Source organism: Hevea brasiliensis, unplaced genomic scaffold (genome assembly GCF_030052815.1).
Source record: "Hevea brasiliensis isolate MT/VB/25A 57/8 unplaced genomic scaffold, ASM3005281v1 Scaf522, whole genome shotgun sequence".
NCBI classification, from domain to species: Eukaryota; Viridiplantae; Streptophyta; class Magnoliopsida; order Malpighiales; family Euphorbiaceae; genus Hevea; species Hevea brasiliensis.
The window spans coordinates 5,455-29,474 of NW_026615054.1; the positions used below are offsets into that span (position 1 = coordinate 5,455).

At 33.9% G+C, this 24,020-nt stretch overlaps 1 protein-coding gene across 1 annotated transcript; it reads left to right on the forward strand.

Moving 5' to 3' along the window:
• The first annotated feature begins 640 nt into the window (after positions 1-640).
• LOC131177512 (polygalacturonase-like) lies at positions 641-2,222 on the forward strand. The gene is made up of 4 exons (XM_058142525.1): positions 641-1,090; positions 1,229-1,518; positions 1,627-1,855; positions 1,941-2,222. Exons 1-4 carry the CDS (start codon positions 641-643, stop codon positions 2,157-2,159), a joined length of 1,188 nt encoding a protein of 395 aa, XP_057998508.1. The 3' UTR covers positions 2,160-2,222.
• Positions 2,223-24,020: the final 21,798 nt, after the last annotated feature.

Sequence of the window (24,020 nt, forward strand, 5' to 3'; positions counted from 1 at the left end):
TCTATTATAAACTCAAGACATCAAATGTCTAGTGGGGTGTATTCATTAAATATATAAATTTCATATAATTATATCTTAAATTTACAGTGAATTAAATTTTGACAAAAATTATTCAAAGGTAAATTTTATATGCATTATAAATAAGGAAAATGTAAATGAAGATGAATTTCCCATTAAATGCATGCACACTTTCCTTTTACTGATTGCAACTGGTTTATTGGACGACCTGTCGTTGCAAAGTAAATTTTCTTGGCTTCGGTCATATCACATGATAATCAAGAAAATTAAAGATTTCCCTTCAACGAAATTAATTTGCCGAAGAAAGCGTACATCTTTCAAATTGATGGCGCTTCATTTTTTTTCTTTTTCTTCCTCAATCTTCTTTGTTTTTTAACTCAATTTTCTTTGTTAATGCGGGTCGGCTGCTTACTTACTTGACTAAAATGATAAAAACAGAAGAAGAAATTACTATTAATTTTCAGTCAAGAAAATAAAAAAGAAATGTAAAAATCCTTCCTAAGATTCTATTCAAAATTCTATATAAACTCGTCAGGCAGTTTCAACTTCCCCACACAAACTCTCCATATCCCGCTCTCTCTATCCCTCTTCCTCTGAAACATTCTTATCAACCAAACAACAAATGGCACACGCACTGAGCTTTCTTGCTTTTACACTTGTCTTCATTTTATTTGCTTCATCACCTCCTGCTATTATTGCAGAACCTGCACAATATAGTGTGCAGAGTTATGGTGCCAAGCCCGATGGCACAACTGACTCAACCAAGGCCTTTCTTGCTGCATGGGACCAGGTCTGTGCGTCTACGGCACCTGCCTCTCTATACGTGCCTTCAGGGAAGTTTTCTCTAGGCAAAGTGACCTTTCAGGGCCCCTGCAAGAACAGTGCCATTGTAGTTACTATCGATGGTACCCTTGTGGCTCCGTCGGATTATTCGTCTATTGGTGATGAAAAAAATTGGCTAATGTTTGAGCATGTTGATGGGGTTACCGTTTCCGGTGGTATACTGGACGGTCAAGGCACTGGCTTGTGGTCATGCAAAGCCTCCGACAAGAGTTGCCCCGAAGGAGCAACGGTAAGCTCTAGAGTTCTAAACACATAAACTCATAATTCTGGGAAAAAAATACAGGACCACTTAGCCAAAACTCATTAATGACTTATGAAGAGAAGTAGTTATCTAAAACATGCTAATATTCTTGTTTTGTAAGCGCAGTCAATAGAATTTTCCAATTCCAATAATATTGAAATCAATGGATTAGCATCACAAGATAGCCAGAAGTTTCACATTGTCATCAACGGCTGCCAGAATGTGAAAGTACAAAATGTGAGAGTCTCTGCCCCTGGCGACAGCCCGAACACTGATGGTATTCACGTTGAATCATCAACTGGTGTCACAATCTTGAATTCCAAGATTGGTACAGGTGATGATTGTGTATCAGTTGGCCCTGGCACCACTAATCTATGGGTTGAAAATGTTGCTTGCGGACCTGGCCATGGAATCAGGTAAAGAAAATTGTTACTTATTTCACAAATGACCATGTATTCTTTACATGTTTTCATGCAATACGGTACTGAAATTTTATTGCAAAAAAAAAAATGTGATTGTTCCAGCATTGGAAGTTTAGGCAAGAAACTTGAAGAAGATGGAGTGCAAAATGTAACTGTTAAGACTACTACCTTTACCGGCACTGAAAATGGTGTGAGGATTAAAGCCTGGGGGAGACCCAGCAATGGTTTTGCTAGGAACATTCTTTTCCAACATGCTGTTATGACCAATGTCCAAAACCCAATTTTGATTGATCAAAATTATTGTCCTGGCGACAAAAATTGTCCTAACCAGGTAAGATCTGATACTCTGCAAATCAATTAAATTATTTTATATGTTGAATTCAAAATCAATCAATCTACTTGTTGATATTGGACAGGAATCAGGAGTTAAAATTAGCGACGTGACATACCAAGACATCCATGGATCATCAGCAACGGAAGTGGCAGTGAAATTGGATTGTAGCACCAAGTATCCATGCACTGGAATTGAATTGGAGGATGTGAAACTGACATACAATAATCGGCCAGCTGATGCTTCCTGTACCAATGCCGCTGGGACAGTTTCTGATTTTGCTGAGGCCTCAAGCTGTCTGTAGAAGGGGGCAATGTCTGGCTTCAGGATTTTGAATAATAACAATGTTAGGAGTAAGAAAACTAGTTCATGGAGTGCTTTGAGCTTGGTCATTGGTTGATTAAAAATGGATTTATTGCCCGAGCCCGTGGCTTTTAGGCCCAATCTAGCTTGGTTGGAGCGCCCGGCCCTGCAATTGTCCCTTGTTTCAACCTATGTTGTCAACTTATGAGAAATATATTTTATGTTATTATTATATAGTCTTAATTCTAAAATTTTACTTTAAATTTTATCAATTTTTTTAATAAATAGTCTTATGATATTAAATAATTAATTAAGACATTTACTGTTAAGTACTAAAGTTCATTTCAACGAACATTAGAGTGCAAGGAGATCGCAGATTAAGTTAATGAGAGGGAATAAAAAATACTTATAAATTAAATGAATTAAGTGTCAAATTTCAGTGTAGAAACTTTTAAAAAGAGTTATTTATTATTGGAGTTTTTAATTAATGACATAGAATTATTATTCATGCATCAATCACATTGCACACATAGTAAAATTTAAAGAAAAAATTTTTAATTTACACCATTTACTCCGATTGAAGTTGTAAATATAACATTTATCACAGAGAAAGAATTAAGTAAATTATATAATAAAAACAAATCTCAACATCTTGCTAATTAATTAATAAGATGAAAGCTTAATAAAATAAAAAATTCATTACTTGGAATTCCCATATCTTGAATAATTCAATCCATCATTAACTCCAAGATAAAAAGTGGAATAAATGTATAAATCCAAAAAGTTTCTAATTATAATGTAATAATTCATAATGAAATAATTTCACACAAGAATTTCTTAATCCCATCATCTACTTGCATCATGCCTTAATAAATTTGATATAATCAAGGTCTTGGGCAGGCATTTCCAAGTAAAGATGATTGCATTGGTCAGGAATATATATATATATATATATATATATATATACACTAAACATTAATTTAGAAAGTTTTTACTTATGTAATATATAATTATTTATGAACACGTTTATAAATTGCCGTTATTACAGTGCCAATGAGAATTTAACCTAATTACAATACTGAAACTAAAATTTTAAAGGTGTTTATTTGTTTATTTATTTTGGATTAGTTATTTTGACACAATTTAATTAGTTACAATTATCTTCATTGCAATGACAATTTTCCATTCTATATATTCTCTAATTTATGATAAAAAAAATTATTGTATTATATTCATAAATTATTATTATTGTAGTTTTACATTATGGATCTTATGTTATATATATATGGCTGAGCTTGAGTTCAAATATCTAATCTTCACAACCAAATATTGAGGTAAAAAAATCTAAAAATAATGCACAATTTTATATTTTATTGCTTTTTTTAGTCATCTAAATCTCATATCATTAGAGATCAACAACAAAGATAGACCAGATTGGGTGTATTTGAAAAGTCTAAAAATGAAAGAACTTTAAATTCTCTCGATGGCTATGGAGTCTAGCATTCGTCTTAAGTGATGACTCTTTACTCCTGCTAGGGTTTCCTCAATTTTCCGATAAGAATAATATTTGTTTGATGTTTCTCTTTATTCCTTTGACATTAGGATATCTTGTTTGTTTCTGTAGTGTTGTGTCATTTTCTTTTTGGGAGATTATGACTATTGAACTAAAAAACTTATAGGCTAAGTTACTGTTGGCCTGGTGGTGTCAACATCTTGCCTAAATCTCTTTCGCCCATGGGGCTTGAGCTACTACGCTATAAGGGTTGAAGTTGCACCTCTGCTATTAACTTAAGATTTTAACACGATAGTTGTAACACCCCTAATTTTTAAATAATTATTTTATATGTAAATATTTTATTCTAATACTTGGTGTTGTAGACTTCGCGTAGGTATTTTCGTTTCATGGAAATTCGACCGTCATCCGGATCTACAATTTCGGGCCGAGCAAATAAGCTGCAGAAACTATTTTAGAACCAGGTCAAAATTATAGGCTACCCCACCAATTGCAGATGCCCCAGACGCGTTCCAAGAGTCAAAATTGGTATAGGTAAACCTGAACCCTAAGTTTCTTCAGTTATTTAGTACCGGGTTTAGATTAAAAATTCATAAAATATTCATGGGAGGTTAGAAAATTATAATTCCTTTTGTATTTTCTTTGTAATATTACTAAGGATTGCGGGGCAAAATGTTAAAAATTTTAGAATTCGTTTGAATGATTTATAATAAAATATTAGTTATAGGGACTAAAATGTAAATTTTCATATTTGTGAGTATTGACTATTTTGGAGGGCCCAGGAGGGGCCATATGATGTTGATGAGATGTGGTTGTGAGAATTTGAGATTTAGAAGTGTTATTTTGACCTTTTTGCAGGTGGGTAAGTCCTAGGTATAAGGAAAACTCTGTTGGATTTTCGATAAAACCTTAGGGTTGTCTTTTGATTCTCTACAACTTTGTTTTAAGCTATTTATTGATAAATTTTGATATATTATTTAGGCTAGCCGGGACAGCCTTCTTCCTTCGCCTAGCCACCGCAGTAACCTTTAAAGTGTTGTGAGTAGATATTTATTTTATTTATAATTTCAATATTATTATACTTTTGGCATGCTCATGCGTCACTTATATATATATGTAGTTAAATATTAGGCATGCCCCGTATTGCATTTGTACTTGATGAATACTGTTTTAGTTGCTATATTTTGATAATCTGGAGCTGTGCGTGTGTGTCGGCATGCGTGTGGTGTGGTGTGGTGGATATGGGTAGGACAGGCAAATCTGCTTGAGCTAGTCTCGCTAGGGGCCTAGTCCTTTTTGAGGAAGTCGGGGTGAGTACGGCTTTGAGTTGATCTCGCTAACCCTCGCATATGGATAATTAAGCGAAAGTCCGGCTCGAGTTGATCTCGCTGGCAAGCCTTGGATTAAGAGAGCTGGGTAGGGGGATCAGCTCTCCATATATGTATGTGTGAGTATGGGTTTGACACTGGTGCGTGAGTACTCCAGATTATCTTTGATGTGATTTTATGTGATTTATATGACTTCTATGAAGATGATGTATTTCATCTCTAAGGATGTATTAGAATTATATAATTATAGAAATTATATGTAAAATAAATATTTACTCTCTGAGTCGAATGCTCACTCCTGTTCAATATTTTTCCAGGTTACAGGAGAGCTCTTTCCTTGAGTTTAACCTGCTTTCATTCTCCGTAGGTCTACTTGCTATTAATTTTATGTTTTGTAGTGTTAAATATAAATTCTAGTCCTCTGCATGTGTAAAAACATATCATTTATTTTGAAACTGTAATATTTATCAATTTAGAATTGTAATCTATAAACTTTAGGTATGTATAATTGTGTGGTTAGATTCTTATGATGGATGAGGGTGCTGAGGTCCCATTGATTTTATTTTGGATTGTGGATGATTGATGGGTGAGCTGAGCTCCCCAAATGTATTTTTATTGAGATTACAGGTCAGGTGAGTTAATAACTCTCCGTTGGATAGTCCCTTTTATGGTCGGACTCTATCCAGTTGATTTCTTAAAATTGGGCTCAATATGGCCTTACTGATGGGTTAGGGTTTAACTAGGCTTACTACAGGCTTCGGGGGCCTTATGCTGACCCAAGTCCTAGTGCTGGTCCGGCCCATAATTTGGGTCGTGACAATGGTAAGCACCCGATCTGACAATTAGTATTAGAGCTAAGGCTATGAGTTCAAATTCCTGGCAAGTGCTAAAGGGGATTATTGGCCAAGTGGGCTAGCATATTACTCTAAGCCCTTTGATCCATGGCACTTAGGCTACTATGTTATAAAGAGTTAGAGTTGTGTCTCCGCTAACATCTTAAGTTTTAGGCATAATGGTAAGTGCTTGATCCTACAGAGAAGGAGGTTGAGGTTATGTTGGTCGTTGTTGATGATGGAGAGTCTCAAGATCATTCCCAACATTGTTTGGTGGGTGGATTTTATCTAATAAGCTAGAGAGTATTCTAGCCTCTCTCAAGCGATGTATGGAGCGTGGAAGTTAAGGCAAAAATTTAAGATCAATGTTTCCCAAAGGGTCAATTTATTTATGAGATTGATAGAATTATGGATTGACATAGGGTTTTAAGGGAGGGGCCATGACACTTTAACAAGCATATGCTTCTTTTGAAAGAGGTGAATGGGTCAGAACAATTATTTGAAATCTCTTTGGACTTGTGCTCTTTTTAGGTGCATTTGTGTAATCTGCCTTTTAAGTGCCGGGATAAAACTACAATGAGACTTATTATGGGATAGATTAGTTGGGTTTTAGAGGTTAATGAGAAGGACTTACAGTCATAAGGGAACATGGATTGGGTAAAGGTTGATATTGATGTGAATAAGCCATTGAAGAAAGGTGTGATGATTTCGCAGTGTCAGGGTTCTTCAATGTGGGTCTATTTTCTGTTTGAAAAGGTATAAAACTACAATGAGACTTATTATGGGATAGATTAGTTGGGTTTTGGAGGTTAATGAGAAGGACTTACAGTCATAAGGGAACATGGATTGGGTAAAGGTTGATATTGATGTGAATAAGCCGTTGAAGAAAGGTGTGATGATTTCGCAGTGTCAGGGTTCTTCAATGTGGGTCTATTTTCTATTTGAAAAGGTCTAAAACTTATGTTATAGCTATGGCATGCTTGATCATATTACTAATGAATGTGAGAAGGAGGCAGTGCATTCAGGTGAGGAAGGTTTTCCGTTTGGTCCTGGCCTACATACTTCACCATTATAGAAGCACTACGTTTTGCAAGTTGGAAAGGCTCGTTCAAATACTGGAACAACTATTAGTGCCCATTCTACTTTGAGTGAGTCAACTAAACATAGAGTGCATTTTCTTAGCATAAGAGTGGACTGGGGAAGAATAAGTAGAGTGGTGCTAACTGAGGTTGTGTTAGAATCTATGCCTATGCAATCAATTCCTATCCAAAATATTGTGAATGAATTGTATGTAGTGGATGTACCTATAACTATTTAGCTAAGGTTAGTGCATCGATGGTGGGTCAGAATTTAATATTGGTGTTGCGAATCATGTTATTGCGTGGGAATGAGATGTAGGGCCAAACCAAAGAAGGTGCATATTGCTACAGATGTGAGTCATGCTATAATTACTCTATAAGGTCAAGTAGGGGCTCCTTAATCGTTTTGACATTAGAAGTGTAGAGGGTCGAACAAGGATACTTCTAGTTCAATTGTGCTAATTGATGTATGGGAAATGTCCTGCAAGCATAAAGAATGTATGGATGTTGACTTGGTGATTGAATTTTCTACAAAATTGTTGACTATGGATGTTTGGTCTCCTTTAGATTTTGAGTAAGCGGTGTCTGCTCTGCGGCAGCCAAGAGCCATGAGGACCCTTAGTTGTTACTAATAGCTATGGCAATGCACTACTCAATATTGTCTTTTAGAATCACATATCTTAAGACAAAGAAGATATTTGTTACTAATAACTATTATTTGAGACAAAATTTTATTTGTTTTTAAATATTATATTATTTGTTTCTAATGACTCATTGTTTGAAATAAAAACTTATTAGTCTCTAAATATTATATTATTTATTTCTAATAATTAATTTTTTTGAGGCAAAAACATATTAGTCTCTAAACCTATAATTATTTGTTTCTAGTAATTAATTTTTTTAAGGCAAAACTTATTAGTCTCTAAATGTTATATTATTTGTTTCTAATATTTAATTTTTTGAGGTAAAAATTATTAGTCTCTAGATATTAAATTATTTATTTCTAATTCATTAAGATTAACTTTATTTATACAAGAAGTTTTAAGGTTTTTTTTAATTTAATTTATCACTAAAAAAATCACTTTTTTCATATTAAAAATTTTTTAATAACTAATTAAACTATAAATAGGTGTATGAATAAATTATATAAGGTGTGTTAAGTATGTATAGATTATATATAGTTAAATAAAAAAGTGATTTTTAAAATTAAACATGTAAATACATACACATATGTACTTATATTGTATTATGTTTGTATATATTAAAATAATTAAATTATATTTTTCTTTTAATTTATATAATTTTTAATCAACATATTATTATTAATCATTGAGTCAACAAGTGTTAATAATTTATTAAGAAAAAAAAATCAATAATTTGATAAAAACACTTTTCCCATTAAACTACAAATATTTTGATGATTTGAATTTATTAATTATACATATATGAATATATTTATTTTCTAATTATTATTTTTAATTAAAATTGTAATTAAATATATATAATTACTATAATAAATATAATAAAATTTGATTATATAATATAATATATTATTAATTCTTTATAATAGTAAAGTATTTATATGATGAATTGAAAATTTAAATTCTAAATTATAAATTAAGAAAAGAATAATTGTAAAAAAAAAAAAGCAATGTCCCACATTGTTTGTTCAAGGACTTGGGAGGTGATATTTTCCTATAAAAAGCAATTCTCCTCCTTAATAATTAATAATATGAAGAAATTAAAATATAATGACAAGATAATTTATTTTTAAAAAATATTATTAGAGACAAATTTATTTAATTCTAAAAGTAAATTTAGAAATTTTAGTATAGACAATTAAAGTCAATTTAATTTGTCTTTAAAAATAGATTTAGGGGCAAATAATATAGTTTGTTAAAATAGAAAGGGAGACGATTTTTTTGTCACTGTAAGTTATTATTATAGACAAATATATTTGTCTTTGAAGGTTAAATTAGAGTCAAATATATATTTGTCTCAATATTTTCTCTAATTACATTTAGAGACAGCAGTAAATGGGACAAATAATTATTTGTCTCTAAAAATGTATAGAGACAAATAAATAGCTTTTTGAGTAAAAATTTTTAGTTTTAATATAATAATTTTGGTGTAATGGTGCAAAGTCATTACCCGGATGTAATGACCTAACTAGAGGGTCATTACTGATGCTAAAAAATGGATCAGCTTAAGGTTGTCAAAACCCGTAACAAGCCTAAAAACCTGTCAAAACATTACTTTATTCCATATAAACCAAAACCCGAGAAACTCATAAGCAATTATAGTTTAGCATTTTTTATCATAACAGAAAATAATTCTTTTTAAATGGCTTAGAATTTTGAACCTTTTCATAACCATCATAAAACGCTAAAGTGTAATTCATCAATTCATAAATAATTATTAAAGAGTGTTTAGAGATTAACGTAAACATACAAACCATGTTGTTTTTGCATATTTCATACTGTCTATACACTAAAAACTAAGCATGGTATCTAACCATTACAGTTACATGTTCACTATTAAACCTCAGAACATAAATAAACAACTTGCTATACTTCCGCTTCTTGCTATCCTTTCTTATAGATGTCTTTAATCTTACAACACTTCACTTGAGGTTAAGAGAAAGGGGTAAGCTTCAGGAAGTTTAGTGAGTAAACTAACCAATTTCCATTTATCGTATAATTCAATTCATGCATATGCAATGCATTAGTCACCTGATTTTATACAACACAAACAATAAGATAGATTTGTCACCAGTGATTTCCCATAACTAATCTGCCCGACTCATAAGATGTTTCTCAAGGCTTTCTCTTAATACATAATATAACCAATGTGCCTGGCCCATAAAGAAGCTCTCGGGCCTTCCTATATCATAAATAGTAAGCCAAAGGCTTATTAGGCCTTACCTGGTCTTACCACATTATATCATGCATGATCATAATATATCCATAGCATAGGCGAAATCAATGGGTCATCCAATATTTATTGAGCATCAATAATTATCTATGCAGTAATGTAACATATTCGTATTCTAGATACATACAACCTAATTATATCATGAAATAATACATGGGAATGGTCATGAATTTAATTACAATTAATTAAAGAGGTTATCATTTATTGGAGTTAGTGTTACTCACATCTTGTAGCCTATCAACACCAAAAACACGAATGGTAGCTATTCCTTAACTATAGCTTTACGGGTCCATCAAGTCCGATCCTATAAAAGACGGACCCTAATGAGTTATCCAAATCTCTAAAACTCTATACATACATCATAGCATCAATTCTAGGTCATATGGGGTCTAAAAAAAAGTTTTAAAGCCATTAAAAAAAAAAGAGAGAGAAATAAGGCAGGCAGAAGCAACTTCGGCTACTAAAGTCCTAAACCATAAATGCTTTTGGTAGATAGTAGCTACTTTAGCTATCAAAGTAGGGAAGTTTAGCTGCCAAAGTCCTATACTTCAAAAATCATCGAGAAACAGTATCTACTCCGGATGTCGAAATAATGGTTTTTGGCAACCAAACCTGGGAATTTCTAGAATTCCTAATCAATTCTGTAGCAACTCCTCATCACCAAACAAAAACAATAGATGTTCAAAGCTCTAAAAACTCAATTCAAACATATAATTGGGCCATGAACTAATCAACTAGCTCTTTTAACCTTAGAATATCAACATGCATCATAAAGATCCAAAGACCCATAACCATTCTCAAACCATTAACTAATTTCTAAACAAAAGAAACTCCATCTAAGAGGATAAAACTTCTATTCACACATTTGTCTAATTCTAACACTAAAACCAACTTTAAAAAGCCCCAAAAGATAACATGCTTCAACTAAAAGCATTTTAATCTTGTTACATGCATGAAATCATTATCAAAGACCCATTTCCTTTGAAAAGTTAAACCTTACACTATACTTTGTTCAAACATAAGAAATCAAGAAATCAATAGGAGATTAACGTCACATGCAAGAGAAATTTGCTTACCTTTTTGAAGTTCTAACTCTTAAACCTTGATTTTAACCAAGAGCTTCCCTTTGGAAAATGAAATCATATATTACTTTGTCAAAATCTACTCAAGAAGAGCAATCACATAAGAGAATTGAAGCTTGGAGTGTCACTGTACCTAAATAGAGAAAATTAGAGGATTTTACCCCACTTTTATCCATCTAGGTCTCTATATACCCTTGATAGCTGAAGCACTTTTGACAACCAGAATAGGGGCTTTCGACAACCGAAAATTCTTCTTTCTTCATTTTTAATTTTAACTCTAAAGCCTCAATTTCTCAACCTACCAAGCTATAGCAAACACTCATAATACACTCAGATTCTTCACACTTTGCCCACCATCTATGAATCCCTAGGTTTCACTGGAAATTCCCACTAAGGGCAAAAATTCTGGCATTCGAAAGTGGTGGATGTTACACTGAATATCATTTTTCTCATGGAGATGAAGATATATAAGTATGCTATCCCTTTTGTAGTATATATATATATTTTTTTTTATTGTGGATTATGTGGGTTGTTATGGTGATTTGGTTTGCTTTGGAGAAAAGATTATGACTTGACTATGATTGGTTATTCTGATTACCATGTGGAATTTCTTATTGATAAGGGTAGGTTAACGAGTGGAAGGGTTTAGTATTTATGTTTGGCCTGAAGCCAAAAATAAAGAGTTAACTTGGGATCTCTTACACAAAATCAAAACTCATTCGAATCTCTACTTCTGTTGTTTAGAGATTTCAAGGAGATTTTGTTTCAATATGTGAAAGGAGGTGGGGTTTATAAAAGTTAGAATATGATGGATTCTTTTTGCTATATAGTGTAGGATTGTTCAATATTAATGATGTGGCTTTTTATGGTTATGATTTTACATAGGGCAATTGTAGAGCAGGGGGTGATAATGTTTAGGAAAGGTTGGACCAGTTCTTTCTTAATGATGATAGGTGTTGTTTGTTTCCACATGTTCAGGTTAGACATCTTGCTAGAGTAACATCAGAACATCGCCCCATTTTATTGGATTCATTGGTTTTTTATAAGAGGCAGAGATCAGATAGGAGACCTTTCAGATTTGGGACAATATGGGTGAAGGATAGGAGGTGTGAGGATGTGATTCAAGAAGGATGGGAATTAGGTTAAGCAGTAATAATAGGGTCCTTACTAAATTGCAAAGATGTGCTTCTTTGTTGAAAAACAGGAATTCAGTATCTTTTGGAAAATATTGGGTGACTAATTAATGATTTGAATGCATAGTTAAAGGCACTTTAGGATGAGCCTTATTCTCTAGAGGTTATTCAAAAATTAAGGGAGAAACAATGAGAATTAGATGATATTCTTAAGGGAGAGGAAGTTATGTGGAGACAGAGGTCTGGAGATGTATGGTTATAAGAAAAGGCCCGTAACATATGTTTTTTAATAAAAAAAAGCTTTAGATTAGTGAAGGCAGAATATTATTTCTAGATTTAAATATGAGAATGGGAGGTGGGGAGAAGGTGATGATGAGATTTCTAGGCTGGTGACATGCTTTTATTTTGATATTTTCTCATCAGCTAGGCCCTCGAATATAGAGGATATGGTCGCTGCTATTAACTCTAGTGTTGATGACTCTACTCGAGTGTTTCTAGCATCCCTTTTTGTTGCATATGAAGTTATAAGTGCTTTGAAGCAAATGCATCCTTTAAAGTCAACTAGGCTTAATGGGATACCTATTTTGCTTTTTGTGAAATTTTGGCATGTAGTTGGTAATGAGGTGATATATTTTGTGCTAGATTATCTTAATTCTAAGGTGATGCCCTCATTATTGAATCATAATTTTGTGACCCTGATTCCCAAAGTCAAGAATCCAAAGACTTTGAAGGATATGTGCCTCATGAGTTTATGAAAGGTCTTGCATAATTTGATTATAAAAGTCTTAGCAAATTAGCTCAAGCATGTGCTCCCCTAACTAATTTTTGAAACTCAAAATGCTTCATTCTAGGGGGTTGATTACTAATAATGCCTTGGTGGCCTTTGAGGTGTTTTACTCTATGAAGCATTACTGTAAAGGACAAAAAGGTTATTTTACTTTTAAACTTGATATAAGTAAAGCGTTTGACACGGTGGAAAGAAGTTATCTAGAGGCTGTGCTGCATTAAATTTGGTAGGGATTTTTATGGATCGAGTTATGTAGTATGTGTCCTCTACTTCTTGCTAGGGAAACCATATCTCCTTATTTGTTTCTTTTATATGCTGAAGGTTTTTAGACTTTAATAGGAAAGGTAGTTTAGAATGGCGAGCTACATGGTATTCCAGGCTACAGGAATAGTCCATGAGTATCTTATTTATTTTTCACAAATGATTATGTCCTTTTTGCACGGGCTGCTTAGCTTGAATGTGGGAAGTTAAAGGAGATGATTTAGAAATATGAGATGGCTTCAAGCCAACAAATTAATTTTAAGAAATTTGTAGTTTCTTTTAGTATATTAGTTTTGCCCTTAGTGCATGATTTAATTATCTCTTTCTTTGGTGTTCAATTAGTTGATGCCCATTCTTCTTATTTGGGTTTGCTTGCTATCATCATTGCATTCAAAGAAAGAGATTTTTGCTATTATCAAGAAAAGGGTATGGAAAAAGAATTAAGCATTGGAAGGAACATTTTCTTACTCAAGCGAGCAAGGACATTTTCATTAAATCAATTGTCCAGGCTATTCCTTCCTCTATAATGAGTTGTTTTCAATTACCCGTTACTCTCTATGATGATATTCAAAAATTAATTGCTCAATTCTTTTGAGGTGGTGATTTTAGGGATTGGAAAATGCACTGGTTATTATGGGACTTCTTGTGTAGATTTAAAATAGATGGAGATTTACGTTTGAGAAATTTACATAATTTTAATCTAGCCCTTCTAGTAAAGTAGCGTTGGAGATTGCTTAAACAACTTAACTCTCTTTGTGTAAGAATTTTTAAACCCAAATATTTTGCTAAGTGTAATTTTATTGATTCCATTATAAGAGGATAACCTAACTATATTTGGAGAAGTATCTTAGCTGAGCGGGATGTTTTAAGAAAGGGGTTAGCTTAGAGAGTAAGTAATCATCATAATATCTAGATTTGGAGGGATCGATGGTTGCCTTATTTACCAGGGGGACATCTTTTAGTGGTGAATCGTTTAACACTTAATATTTATGTTAAGGACTTAATTGATACTAGGGATGTTGATTTAATTTCTTTTATTTTCCCTGCAGAAGAGGGATGCCATTTTACAAACTCCTTTGAGTTTTTACATGCCTAAGGATTCATGGTATTGACATTGTGGTCAAGTTTAGTGTTTATACAATTAAATTAGGGTATCATGTAGCTCAGTAAAATATGTTGAATTCCCGCCTTTTGGTTATACTACTCAGCCTATAATCAATTAGAAACTTGTTTGGACATTGTAATTGCCTCTGAAAATTACAGTTTCCTTTAGAGATTCCTTAATGGAGTGTAACACCCACTACTTTTTAACGTCAGAATTCCTGTCATAGATGGGAAATTCTCATGAAACTTGAGATTTCACAGACGAGAAAAATAGTGGTAAGTTCTATATGAATGATATAACGTGTTAAAAATATATTTAAGAATGAAAATGTTTTATTTTGTTTTGGGTAACAAAGTTGTAAGTGTTATTTTTGGCAAAAGGAACTTCGACAGCCAAAGGTTGGACTTTCAGCAGTGGAAGTCCTTTTTACTTTGCAAATGTCCTTTTGAACTGACTGGATTTTGATAGCCAAAGGCTAAACTTTTGGCAGTTGAAAGTTCCCTTAATAACAAGGGTATAAGTGGATTTTCTTACTTGACTGGATTTTGATAGCCAAAGCCTAAGTCAGTTTCGATTTCAAAGAAAAAGTGAATTTTCCTCTCTCTTTCAAACTCTGCATTCATGCAAGGGATTTTCTTGCTTGAAGATTATTTGATTTGAAGTTTTGAAAGTTAGAAGTCTTGATTTTTGTTGGGAAGCTCAAAGATTTTAAGATTTTTGAAGTTCCTCCAATCTCTCTCTCTATCTTAATTCCTAGGAAGAAAGGTAATTTTCCTCTCTTAAATTGACTTTTATATATGCTTTTTGTATATGTACATGGATAAAAGAATGTATTTTGGATTGCATTTAATTTTTTAGTAGTTTTAGGCTTTTGAGTTGGGAGGGTTGTTGTATGTAAAAGGGGTTTGATATTATTTTCAATGATATTTTTTTTCATGAGATTTTTTATGAGTTTAAAGAGTTTATAAGCATATCTTAGATAGTTTTTGAAGAAAAATAATGTGAATTAATTCTATTAATGTTTGTAACTTTGTTCTTGAATGAAGTTTTTAGTATAATCTTGTTTTTGAGTTCTTAGTTAAATGCATGTACATCAAAGAGTAGTTTCAAGTTAATGGAGGTCCTAAATATGTATGTATGGTTGGATCATGTTTAAGGAGCCTTAAGATGGGTTTTTAAAGTTTTGAGGATGAGGTTGCTACAAAATTCGAACTTAAGAATTCTAGAAATTCTCAAGTTCGGTTGTCGAGCACTATTACTTTGACAATCAAAGTGGCTACAGTTTTCTAAAGATTTCTGGGTTAAGTTGCTGAAACTCAGGACTTTAGCAGCTGCAATCGCCACTACCCAAATGGGGCATTTCAAGTTTAAGACTTTGGCAATCAAAGTCCCATGCTTCGACAGCCGAAGTTGGCTTTTGAGTTGGGAGGGTTGTTGTATGCAAAAGGGGTTTGATGTTGTTTTCAATGATATGTTTTTTCATGAGATTTTTTTATGAGTTTAAAGAGTTTATAATCATATCTTTGTTAGTTTTTGAAGAAAAATAATGTGAATTAAGTCTATTAATATTTGTAACTTTGTTCTTGAATGAAGTTTTGAGTATAATCTTGTTTTTGAGTTCTTAGTTGAATGCATGTACATCAAAGAGTAGTTTCAAGTTAATGGAGGTCCTAAGTATGTGTTTGTATGGTTGGATCAGGTTTAGGAAGCCTTAAGATGGGTTTTTAAAGTTTTGAGGATGAGGTTGCTACAGAATTCAAACTTAAGAATTCTATAAATTCTCAAGTTCGACTGCCGAACACTATTACTTTGACAATTGAAGTGGCTACAGTTCTTTAGAGATTTCTGGGTTCAGTTGCTAAAGCTTAAGACTTCAGTAGCTGTAATCGCCACGACCCAAATAAGGCATTTCAAGTTTAAGACTCTGGTAGTTGAAGTCCCATGCTTCAACGTGTAACATTCTCAAATTTATTCTAAAAGAATTCGCAGGTATGGTAAAATTAATTGTGTAACATCCTCACCTTACTCACCTTGTTCAAATGGGTGCTCATACAAATTGTAAAATTGTTAGTGTGTGAAACCTTTTTTCTTTCATTCTTAGGACTTTAATCACCAATGGTGGGAGGATTTAATTGAACTAATTATAAAGTTTGGGGGCAAATAAGAAAAATGGAGGGACTAAATTGAATAAAATATAAAGTTTAGGGGCAAAAATATATATAACATATAACCATTGGGTAAAAGGGGGTAAGGGAGGAAGGACCAATGGGTAAAGGCAAAAGAAATCTGCCCATTTACCCATTCTATCACCCCATTTTTCTTCATTTTTCCCTTATTTTTTTTCTTTCTTCAACAGCCATATCTCTCTCAAATTGAAGAGGAGACACCATACCAAACCCTAGAAAAATTATCAATTTGAAGGCCCAAAGGAAAGGAGCAAGAAAGGTGAGTGATTCCAACTTGGAGAAAACCTAATCTCTTGAAGGATTTGGAGGAAACTTGAAGAGGGAGAGAGGTAGCAGCTGGGTATTCAATAAGGTTAGTGCTATAACTCAAAAACTTACTTAATTTGATCATGTTTGATTAGAAATTTCATTAGGGGTGGGAAAAGAACACAAGGGGGTGAAAGAGATAGCTTGTGTGTTGTGCTAGGGTTTGGTTCTTCCAGGAGGGCTACTAGACAGTCATTTTTAAAAATTCATAACTTGAGCTAGGAATATTGGATTGCTGTGAAATTTATGTTAAAAGAAAGTTTAGGAAGTGCTTTAAAACTTTGTAGTTTCGTGCTAAACCCAATTCCTCTGTTAAGAATGTGTTTGAGGGCAAAACTTTTATTTGCCCAATTCTGGAACACTGACCTGATGAATTCTAGAAAGAGAACAATAAATTTTAAAAATTGATAACTTATGCTAGAAAACTTGAAATTGTTTGATTCTTGAACCACTCGAAAGCTTGATGAATGGCCTGAAACTGTGTAGCAATGGCCAAGATTTGATTTTGCTAGCTACATAGTGATATTTGTATATTTCCTAGTACTGCTCTGGTTGGAATTGAGGTCTGGAGCTAGTTGCACACTTCTGTTCATAACTTGAAATGTAGATATGATTTTGATGTGATTCAAATTGAAGATTGAAACGAACATATGAAAGTTGATTTCTGGAGAAATTGACAACAAAATCCTATCTCTATAATTTTTGGTAGAATTTTATATCTGCTGTCCTATTCTCAAGACTTGACTGGAATTGTAATTGTATAATTCCATTGATCTTGATTATGAGTGAGTGGTGCCAAAAAGGAAACTTGGTGTGTATATTTGAATTGTATGAATTATATGTGTAATTTGATATTGGTTATGCCCATTACAATTCTAGCATTAGGTGACATGATGTGGAATTGACTAGTCAATATCAAATTGTGCACAATTACTTGGTTTTATGCCATGATGTGGTTACTTGGCTTAATGCCATGATATGAATACTTGGCTTCATGCCATGATATGAATACTTGGCTTCATGCCATGATGTGGATACTTATCACTTGAGTTGTCTAGACCATGTAATTTGGGCTTAAGAAATGGATGAAAAAGAATTATGTGAATAAAATGTTTGGTGAAAGCTATGCACCATATTAGCATGTGTCATCAATACCATTAAGTGAAAGCCTTATATGATTTCAAATTTTACCATATAGGAGTATATTGTGTAAAATTGCATATTACACTTTTATAATATAAGTGTTTAAACATGACATGTGAGTTGTACATAAATTAAATGCATGTATGAGCCCATGCTCTTGTGTTATAGCACCACTAAGCTAGTTGCTTAGCAGAGAGTTGTTTGGACTTTCTGTAGGTGATAGGAGTAAAGACAAGGAGCCACCACAAGAGTGAAGGTATATGAGGATTATTTTGCTCAAGACTGGAGAAGACACCATTTGATTTTGTACACATTATAAGATTACATTGTATAGGCATTTTGAAATGTGATGTAATCCCTTAATGTGTAATTGTCTAACTTGTACAAACTCTGTGGATGCAAAGCAAGTCTTGTATTTTGTAAACTTCCCTTTATGTAATTAAGATATCAATTTCAAAGCATGTATTTTATTTTATTTTTAATTGTATGAGCTATAATAATATTTGATTAGTTAAGATGGGTTGGTAATGAAACCGCATAGGTTTTAGAGGTATTGAAATGATTTAATAACTGTGTAGAGGTATTTTAACAGGTCTCCCATATTTTAGTTTTTCAAGGGAGACTCCGTCCGTTTCCTACCAAAAATAAAATAAAATTTATAGTAATAATAAACAACATAAATATCTCATTTTATTAACCCTTGAGATATATTCTTGGGTGTATCTCGGGGGCATGTACACACTACTCTAGCTGCAGATAGGGTTAGGGTGTTACACGATAACCATAGTTGGTTTTTGAGCTCTAAATAACTCTATAGGGTTCGATATTTATAGGATTGGACTTGAGGAACTCGAGGGAGCTAAGGATCTAAGGATAGCTACCATTCATGTCAGGTGGCTGATAGGCTACAAGAGGTGAGTGACACTGATCCTAATAAATGAAACTGATTTACTTGAATTCATAATCATCCACATGCACCATCTCATCATTTATTAGGATATATATATCTAGAACATGAAGATGCTGCATTTATGCATAATTACTATTGATGTTGATGGACGTTGGATGATCCACTAGTTTCCCCATGATACAGTTATGTTGTATGTTTATGACCATGCATGATACGATATGATACGATATGATACATATGATATGATGTGGTAAGATTGGGTGAGGCCTAATAAGCCCCTAGCTGTGACACCCCTTACCCGTCTACAGTATATCCGAGTAAGATATGTCACACGGTGTACCGGAATACTCTATTTTATCTTAATCATTTTTATTCTTCCTTAATTAATTTTTATCATAGTTTTGAATATAACTTGTGAAATATAATTCATTTAAGCCATTTATTGAACTTATAATTTATTTGAGGTTCCGAAAATTTTATAGAAAATCCGGCAGAGTACCGGCTAAAAATGGAGAAAACAGTTCTTCGGAACCTGTTAAAAACACTTTCAATAATCATTTCCAACAATCCCAACTTCATTTCATCAACAAAATCTCAATATGTTTTTCAACAACATTTTCATTTCTCAATCATTCATCTCATATGATAATCATGTAAAAGTCATAAATAAATATTCACTTTTTCATTCACAAACACAATATCTACTATTTACATTAATACCAAAATACATTACATAAGTTTCAATTACATATGAGAAAATAAAGGCTAATTACAAAATATCAAAATAAAACCTAGTGTCCTACCAATGCACTGATGACGATGAGGTGACACGGACACTATGCAGAGCTGCAGGAGGTCTCACCGATGCACGTGGTCTACTGGGCTCTCGGTCAGTATCTCCAGAACCTACGCGTGGCAAAAACAACGCGCTAAGCAATAATGCTTAGTGGTGCCAATAATAAAATAAAAAGAAATAACATAAAATTAAATATGCAGTGAATGTATTGATGTCTTATTGCAATTAAATTTTCAATGAGTATTTGTAATCTTACTTATTTTGTACTTGTTATATTCATTATTTTGTAAAATTTATCCACTTTCATTTTTGGTTGCCCAAGTAACCTATACTGAACGACTGGACTAAATAAACGGGTAAACTGGCACTGGGTATCAAGTACCTCGGGCCGTCACACCATCGGTCACATATGTATCTCCCGGTGTGCAACAGAACAGCTAATAAGCTGTAATGACATCAGGCACAAGGCCAAATCTCAATACAAGGTCAGAATGGCTAAAAGCCATGAAATCACAAAATGGCATAATGCCATGTGCAGTACTGCTAACTGAACCCTATTGGCATGACAAACTATCCAAACCAATCTTGTTAGGTATACTAGGGCATTTGACACTTTTGAATCTTTCAATTTTTGAATTTCAAGTTTTGGTGTTACTATTCCCTTCATTAGTCAACAAAAATATTGACTTTTGCATAGAAAATAGGTACATTGGTTTTAACACTCCCAACATACCACATTTTGCATTCAAAATTTGTTGGTATTGGTTAACAATATCATTTCTAAGCTTAAAATTTATGGAGCAGAATTTTCAGTTTTTATATCCAAACTTTACTATTCCATTAGTTGCTGTTGCAGTGGGAATTTGGGAAAATGATAAACATGAAAGTTGTTCCTTATTTTGTCTAGTTGAATTTATTTTTTTGAATCACTCCATTTGGAGTTTTGTAGCTCAAGTTATGGTCCAAAAACCACAACTGGCCGGATTGAAAAATTTCAGAACTGACCATATCTACAGTGCAGTAAACAGTAACTTCCACTCTCTTGTTGAATAGGTTCTGGTCATAATTTGGGGTAGATTCCTTCATGAAAGTTGTTGGTCTATATCTCAGCTTACTTCTGTAAAAATTTCAGGTCAATTGGGCCATTCTACAATGAGTTATGGCTAAATGAACAATCACTGTTCATTTGGTCATTCTGCAGAAACTTGTTGCAGGACACCCGGATTGGGGCAAGTTTTTGGTACACTTAGTTTGGTGTTATGGGCATGGTTTCTTCACCAAAGTTGTGCCATTATGTGTCTAGTTTCATTTCCAATTGGCCAAACACCAATTGAACCTACACAGCCAAAGTTATGGCTGTCCAAACAGGCTGGACTCACAGCCACACCTGCTGCTCTCACTAGGCAGCATACCAAATCAATTTGTCATGCTATAATTCACTCCAAATTATGGTCAACTTACCTCAAATGGTCACTAATTGACCATTAGAATATTCATTCACCATTACATAAGCAAAGTCTAAGTTTCTCTCCAAAACCCTAATTCCCCATTTTAAATTCACACAACATACCTTAGTTAAACACACTAATTCATTATCCATATATATATATACTTTAAACATCATCTCTAGTCTATTCTAAGCCCATCAAAACAATCAACCTTATCCCTTCCTTAGGGCTGCCGAATTCCATGGTGTACATACACATAAGTTTTATTTCATTTAATTTACACTTTCATACTCATTTTAAGTCCCTAACATGGAATAAGAGAGATATATGCATAAATAAGAACTAAACTTTTTGAGCAGAATTTTCCCAAGCTTGAACTTCACTTTCTTTCTTTTTCTAGGCTGCCAAACACTTTCCCAAGAGGTATAGACAAGTTTTAATGAAAGATGTCTAGGGTTTAGTAGTGAGAATTCATGGGAAATGGAAGTGATGAAAGAAAATTTTTATGGAGGGAGATGGAAGAGAGGGTCACGGCTAGATGAAGAAGAAGAAACCAGAAATTGGTTTCTTAATTTGTCATTTTTCCCTTTTTAAAGAATTTTAATTGTGTTGTTGAATGGTGATTAGTGGAGGGCATTTAAATGACATCATAATGATGTCATAATTAGGGATTTAAGTCATTTTCTTTTTCTTTCTTTTCTATTCATTTTTAATTTAATTTTTAGCAATATTTATTCATATTTTATATCATAATAATTATTTACTTAACTAGACAAGTCGGCCAAAAATCGCCTCTGAAGGCGAAATGACCAAAATGCCCTCCGTTTGGCTTAACGGGTCAAAATTGTCTGTACCGATTGAAAAATTTTTCTATGTATTTTCTTGGCATTCTAATGCCATAGGAACCTCAATGACCCTTCTCTGGAGTCCCAAAAATTATTTTATGATTTTTCCCCTGAGTCTAGGGCTCCTAGTTGCGAGAACCGCAACTTCCCACTAGGTTGCCCATCGCTTGACATAGGCTCATTTAACTTAGTTGTATTTTATTTCTAAAATTTTTCTTAAATTTTTCTTATTAATATTTGAGTTAATTATGGTTCCTCACTTTAGTTTAAATATTTTTCCGGACGTTCTAACTGTCCGGACTGACACTGGTCACCGAGATAGTAGAATGTACGGAGTTGCTACAGGGAGGGTGTTACAACTCTTCCCCTCTAATTTAAATTTCGTCCTCGAAATTTACCTGATGCAAACAGTTGAGGGAACTGTTGCCTCATCGTCTCTTCACTTTCCCAAGTTGCCTCCTCGGTGTTGTGGTGCCTCCAAAGCACTTTCACCAATGGAATCTGCTTATTTCTCAACTCTTTCACTTCCCGAGCCAGAATCCGTATGGGTTCTTCTTCATATGTCAAATCCGGTTGTACTTCAATTTCTTCCCTGGAGATGACATGTGAAGGATCTGAGCGGTATCTTCTTAGCATAGACACGTGGAACACATTATGGATCTTGTCCAGCTCTGGTGGTAAAGCTAGCCTATAGGCCACTGGACCCACACGTTCAATGACTTCATATGGGCCAATGAACCTAGGGCTTAACTTACCTTTTCTTCCAAACCTCAGTACCTTCTTCCACGGTGACACCTTGAGGAACACTTTGTCGCCAACCGCATATTCTATTTCTTTTCTCTTCAAGTCGGCATAGGATTTCTGTCTGTCTGAGGCAACCTTCAGATTGGCTTTGATTAGTTTTACCTTATCTTCAGTCTGTTTCACCAAGTCTGGGCCTACCAGTTTGTCTTCGCCCAATTCAGTCCAGCACACTGGAGTTCTACATTTTCTCCCATACAGTGCTTCATACGGGGCCATTTGGATACTAGCTTGGTAGATATTGTTGTATGCAAATTCTGCCAGTGGGAGGTATCTATCCCAACTTCCCTCGAACTCAATGACATAACTCCTCAGCATATTCTCAAGGACCTGACATATATTTCATGTTATTATTATCATTTTAGTTCAATATTTGTATTAATTCAATTGGTTCAATTGTTTACTTGGATTACTCTTTCTGATTGCCCATCCGTCTGAGGATGGAAAGCTGTGCTGAAGTGGAGTTATGTACCCAAGGACTCATGCAACTTTTTCCAAAATCTCGATGTAAACCTTGTGTCTCGATCAGATATGATGGAAAGTGGAATTCCATGCAGTCTAACTATCTCACTAATATACAATTCTGCTAACTTCTCCAGTGAGTAGTCAGTCATAACTGGCAGAAAGTGTAATGACTTTGTCAATCTATCCACTATCACCCATACTGCATCATGTTTCTTCTGGGTGAGAGGTAGACCACTTACAAAATCCATGGTGACTCGATCCCATTTCCATTCAGGTATGCGTATGGTGTAGCAAAGCGATGGAACTTGATGTTCTGCCTTGACTTGCTGACATGTCAAGCATTTAGTCACATAGTCAGCTATGTCCTTCTTCATACCAGGCCACCAATACTGAGGCTTTAGATCATGATACATCTTTGTACTTCCTGGGTGCATAGCATAAACACTGGCATGTGCCTCTTTCAGAATACTGGCTTTCAATTCCTCATTATCTAGTACACATACTCTTCCCTTGTAGTAGAGACACCCATCTGCTTTCACCTCATAGTCAGTTTCTTTCCCTTCTAGGATTTTTCTCATAATAGCCCTTAGCTTCTCATCTACCTTCTGCCCATCTAAAATCTGCTGTAGCAGGTTTGGCCTCACTTGTAACTCAGCCAAAATAGCTCCATCTTGAGCCAAGGATAGACGGGCATTCAATGATCTCAAAGCTGTGATGGATTTTCTACTCAAAGCATCTACAACTACATTTGCTTTCCCAGGATGGTAGTCAATTACACAATCATAGTCCTTCAGGAACTCAATCCATCATCTCTGTTTAAGGTTGAGCTCCTTCTGGGTTGGCAAGTATTTTAGGCTTTTGTGGTCTGTGTAAATGTAGCACTTTTCACCACATAAGTAGTGCCTCC

Bases quoted from the DNA above. Each gene is read 5' to 3' on its own strand.
- LOC131177512 (XM_058142525.1), top strand. From the start codon at position 641: ATGGCACACGCACTGAGCTTTCTTGCTTTTACACTTGTCTTCATTTTA. The intron at 1,091-1,228 runs GTAAGCTCTAGA...TTGTAAGCGCAG, and splicing joins GTTGCCCCGAAGGAGCAACG to TCAATAGAATTTTCCAATTC. The intron at 1,519-1,626 runs GTAAAGAAAATT...TGATTGTTCCAG, and splicing joins GGACCTGGCCATGGAATCAG to CATTGGAAGTTTAGGCAAGA.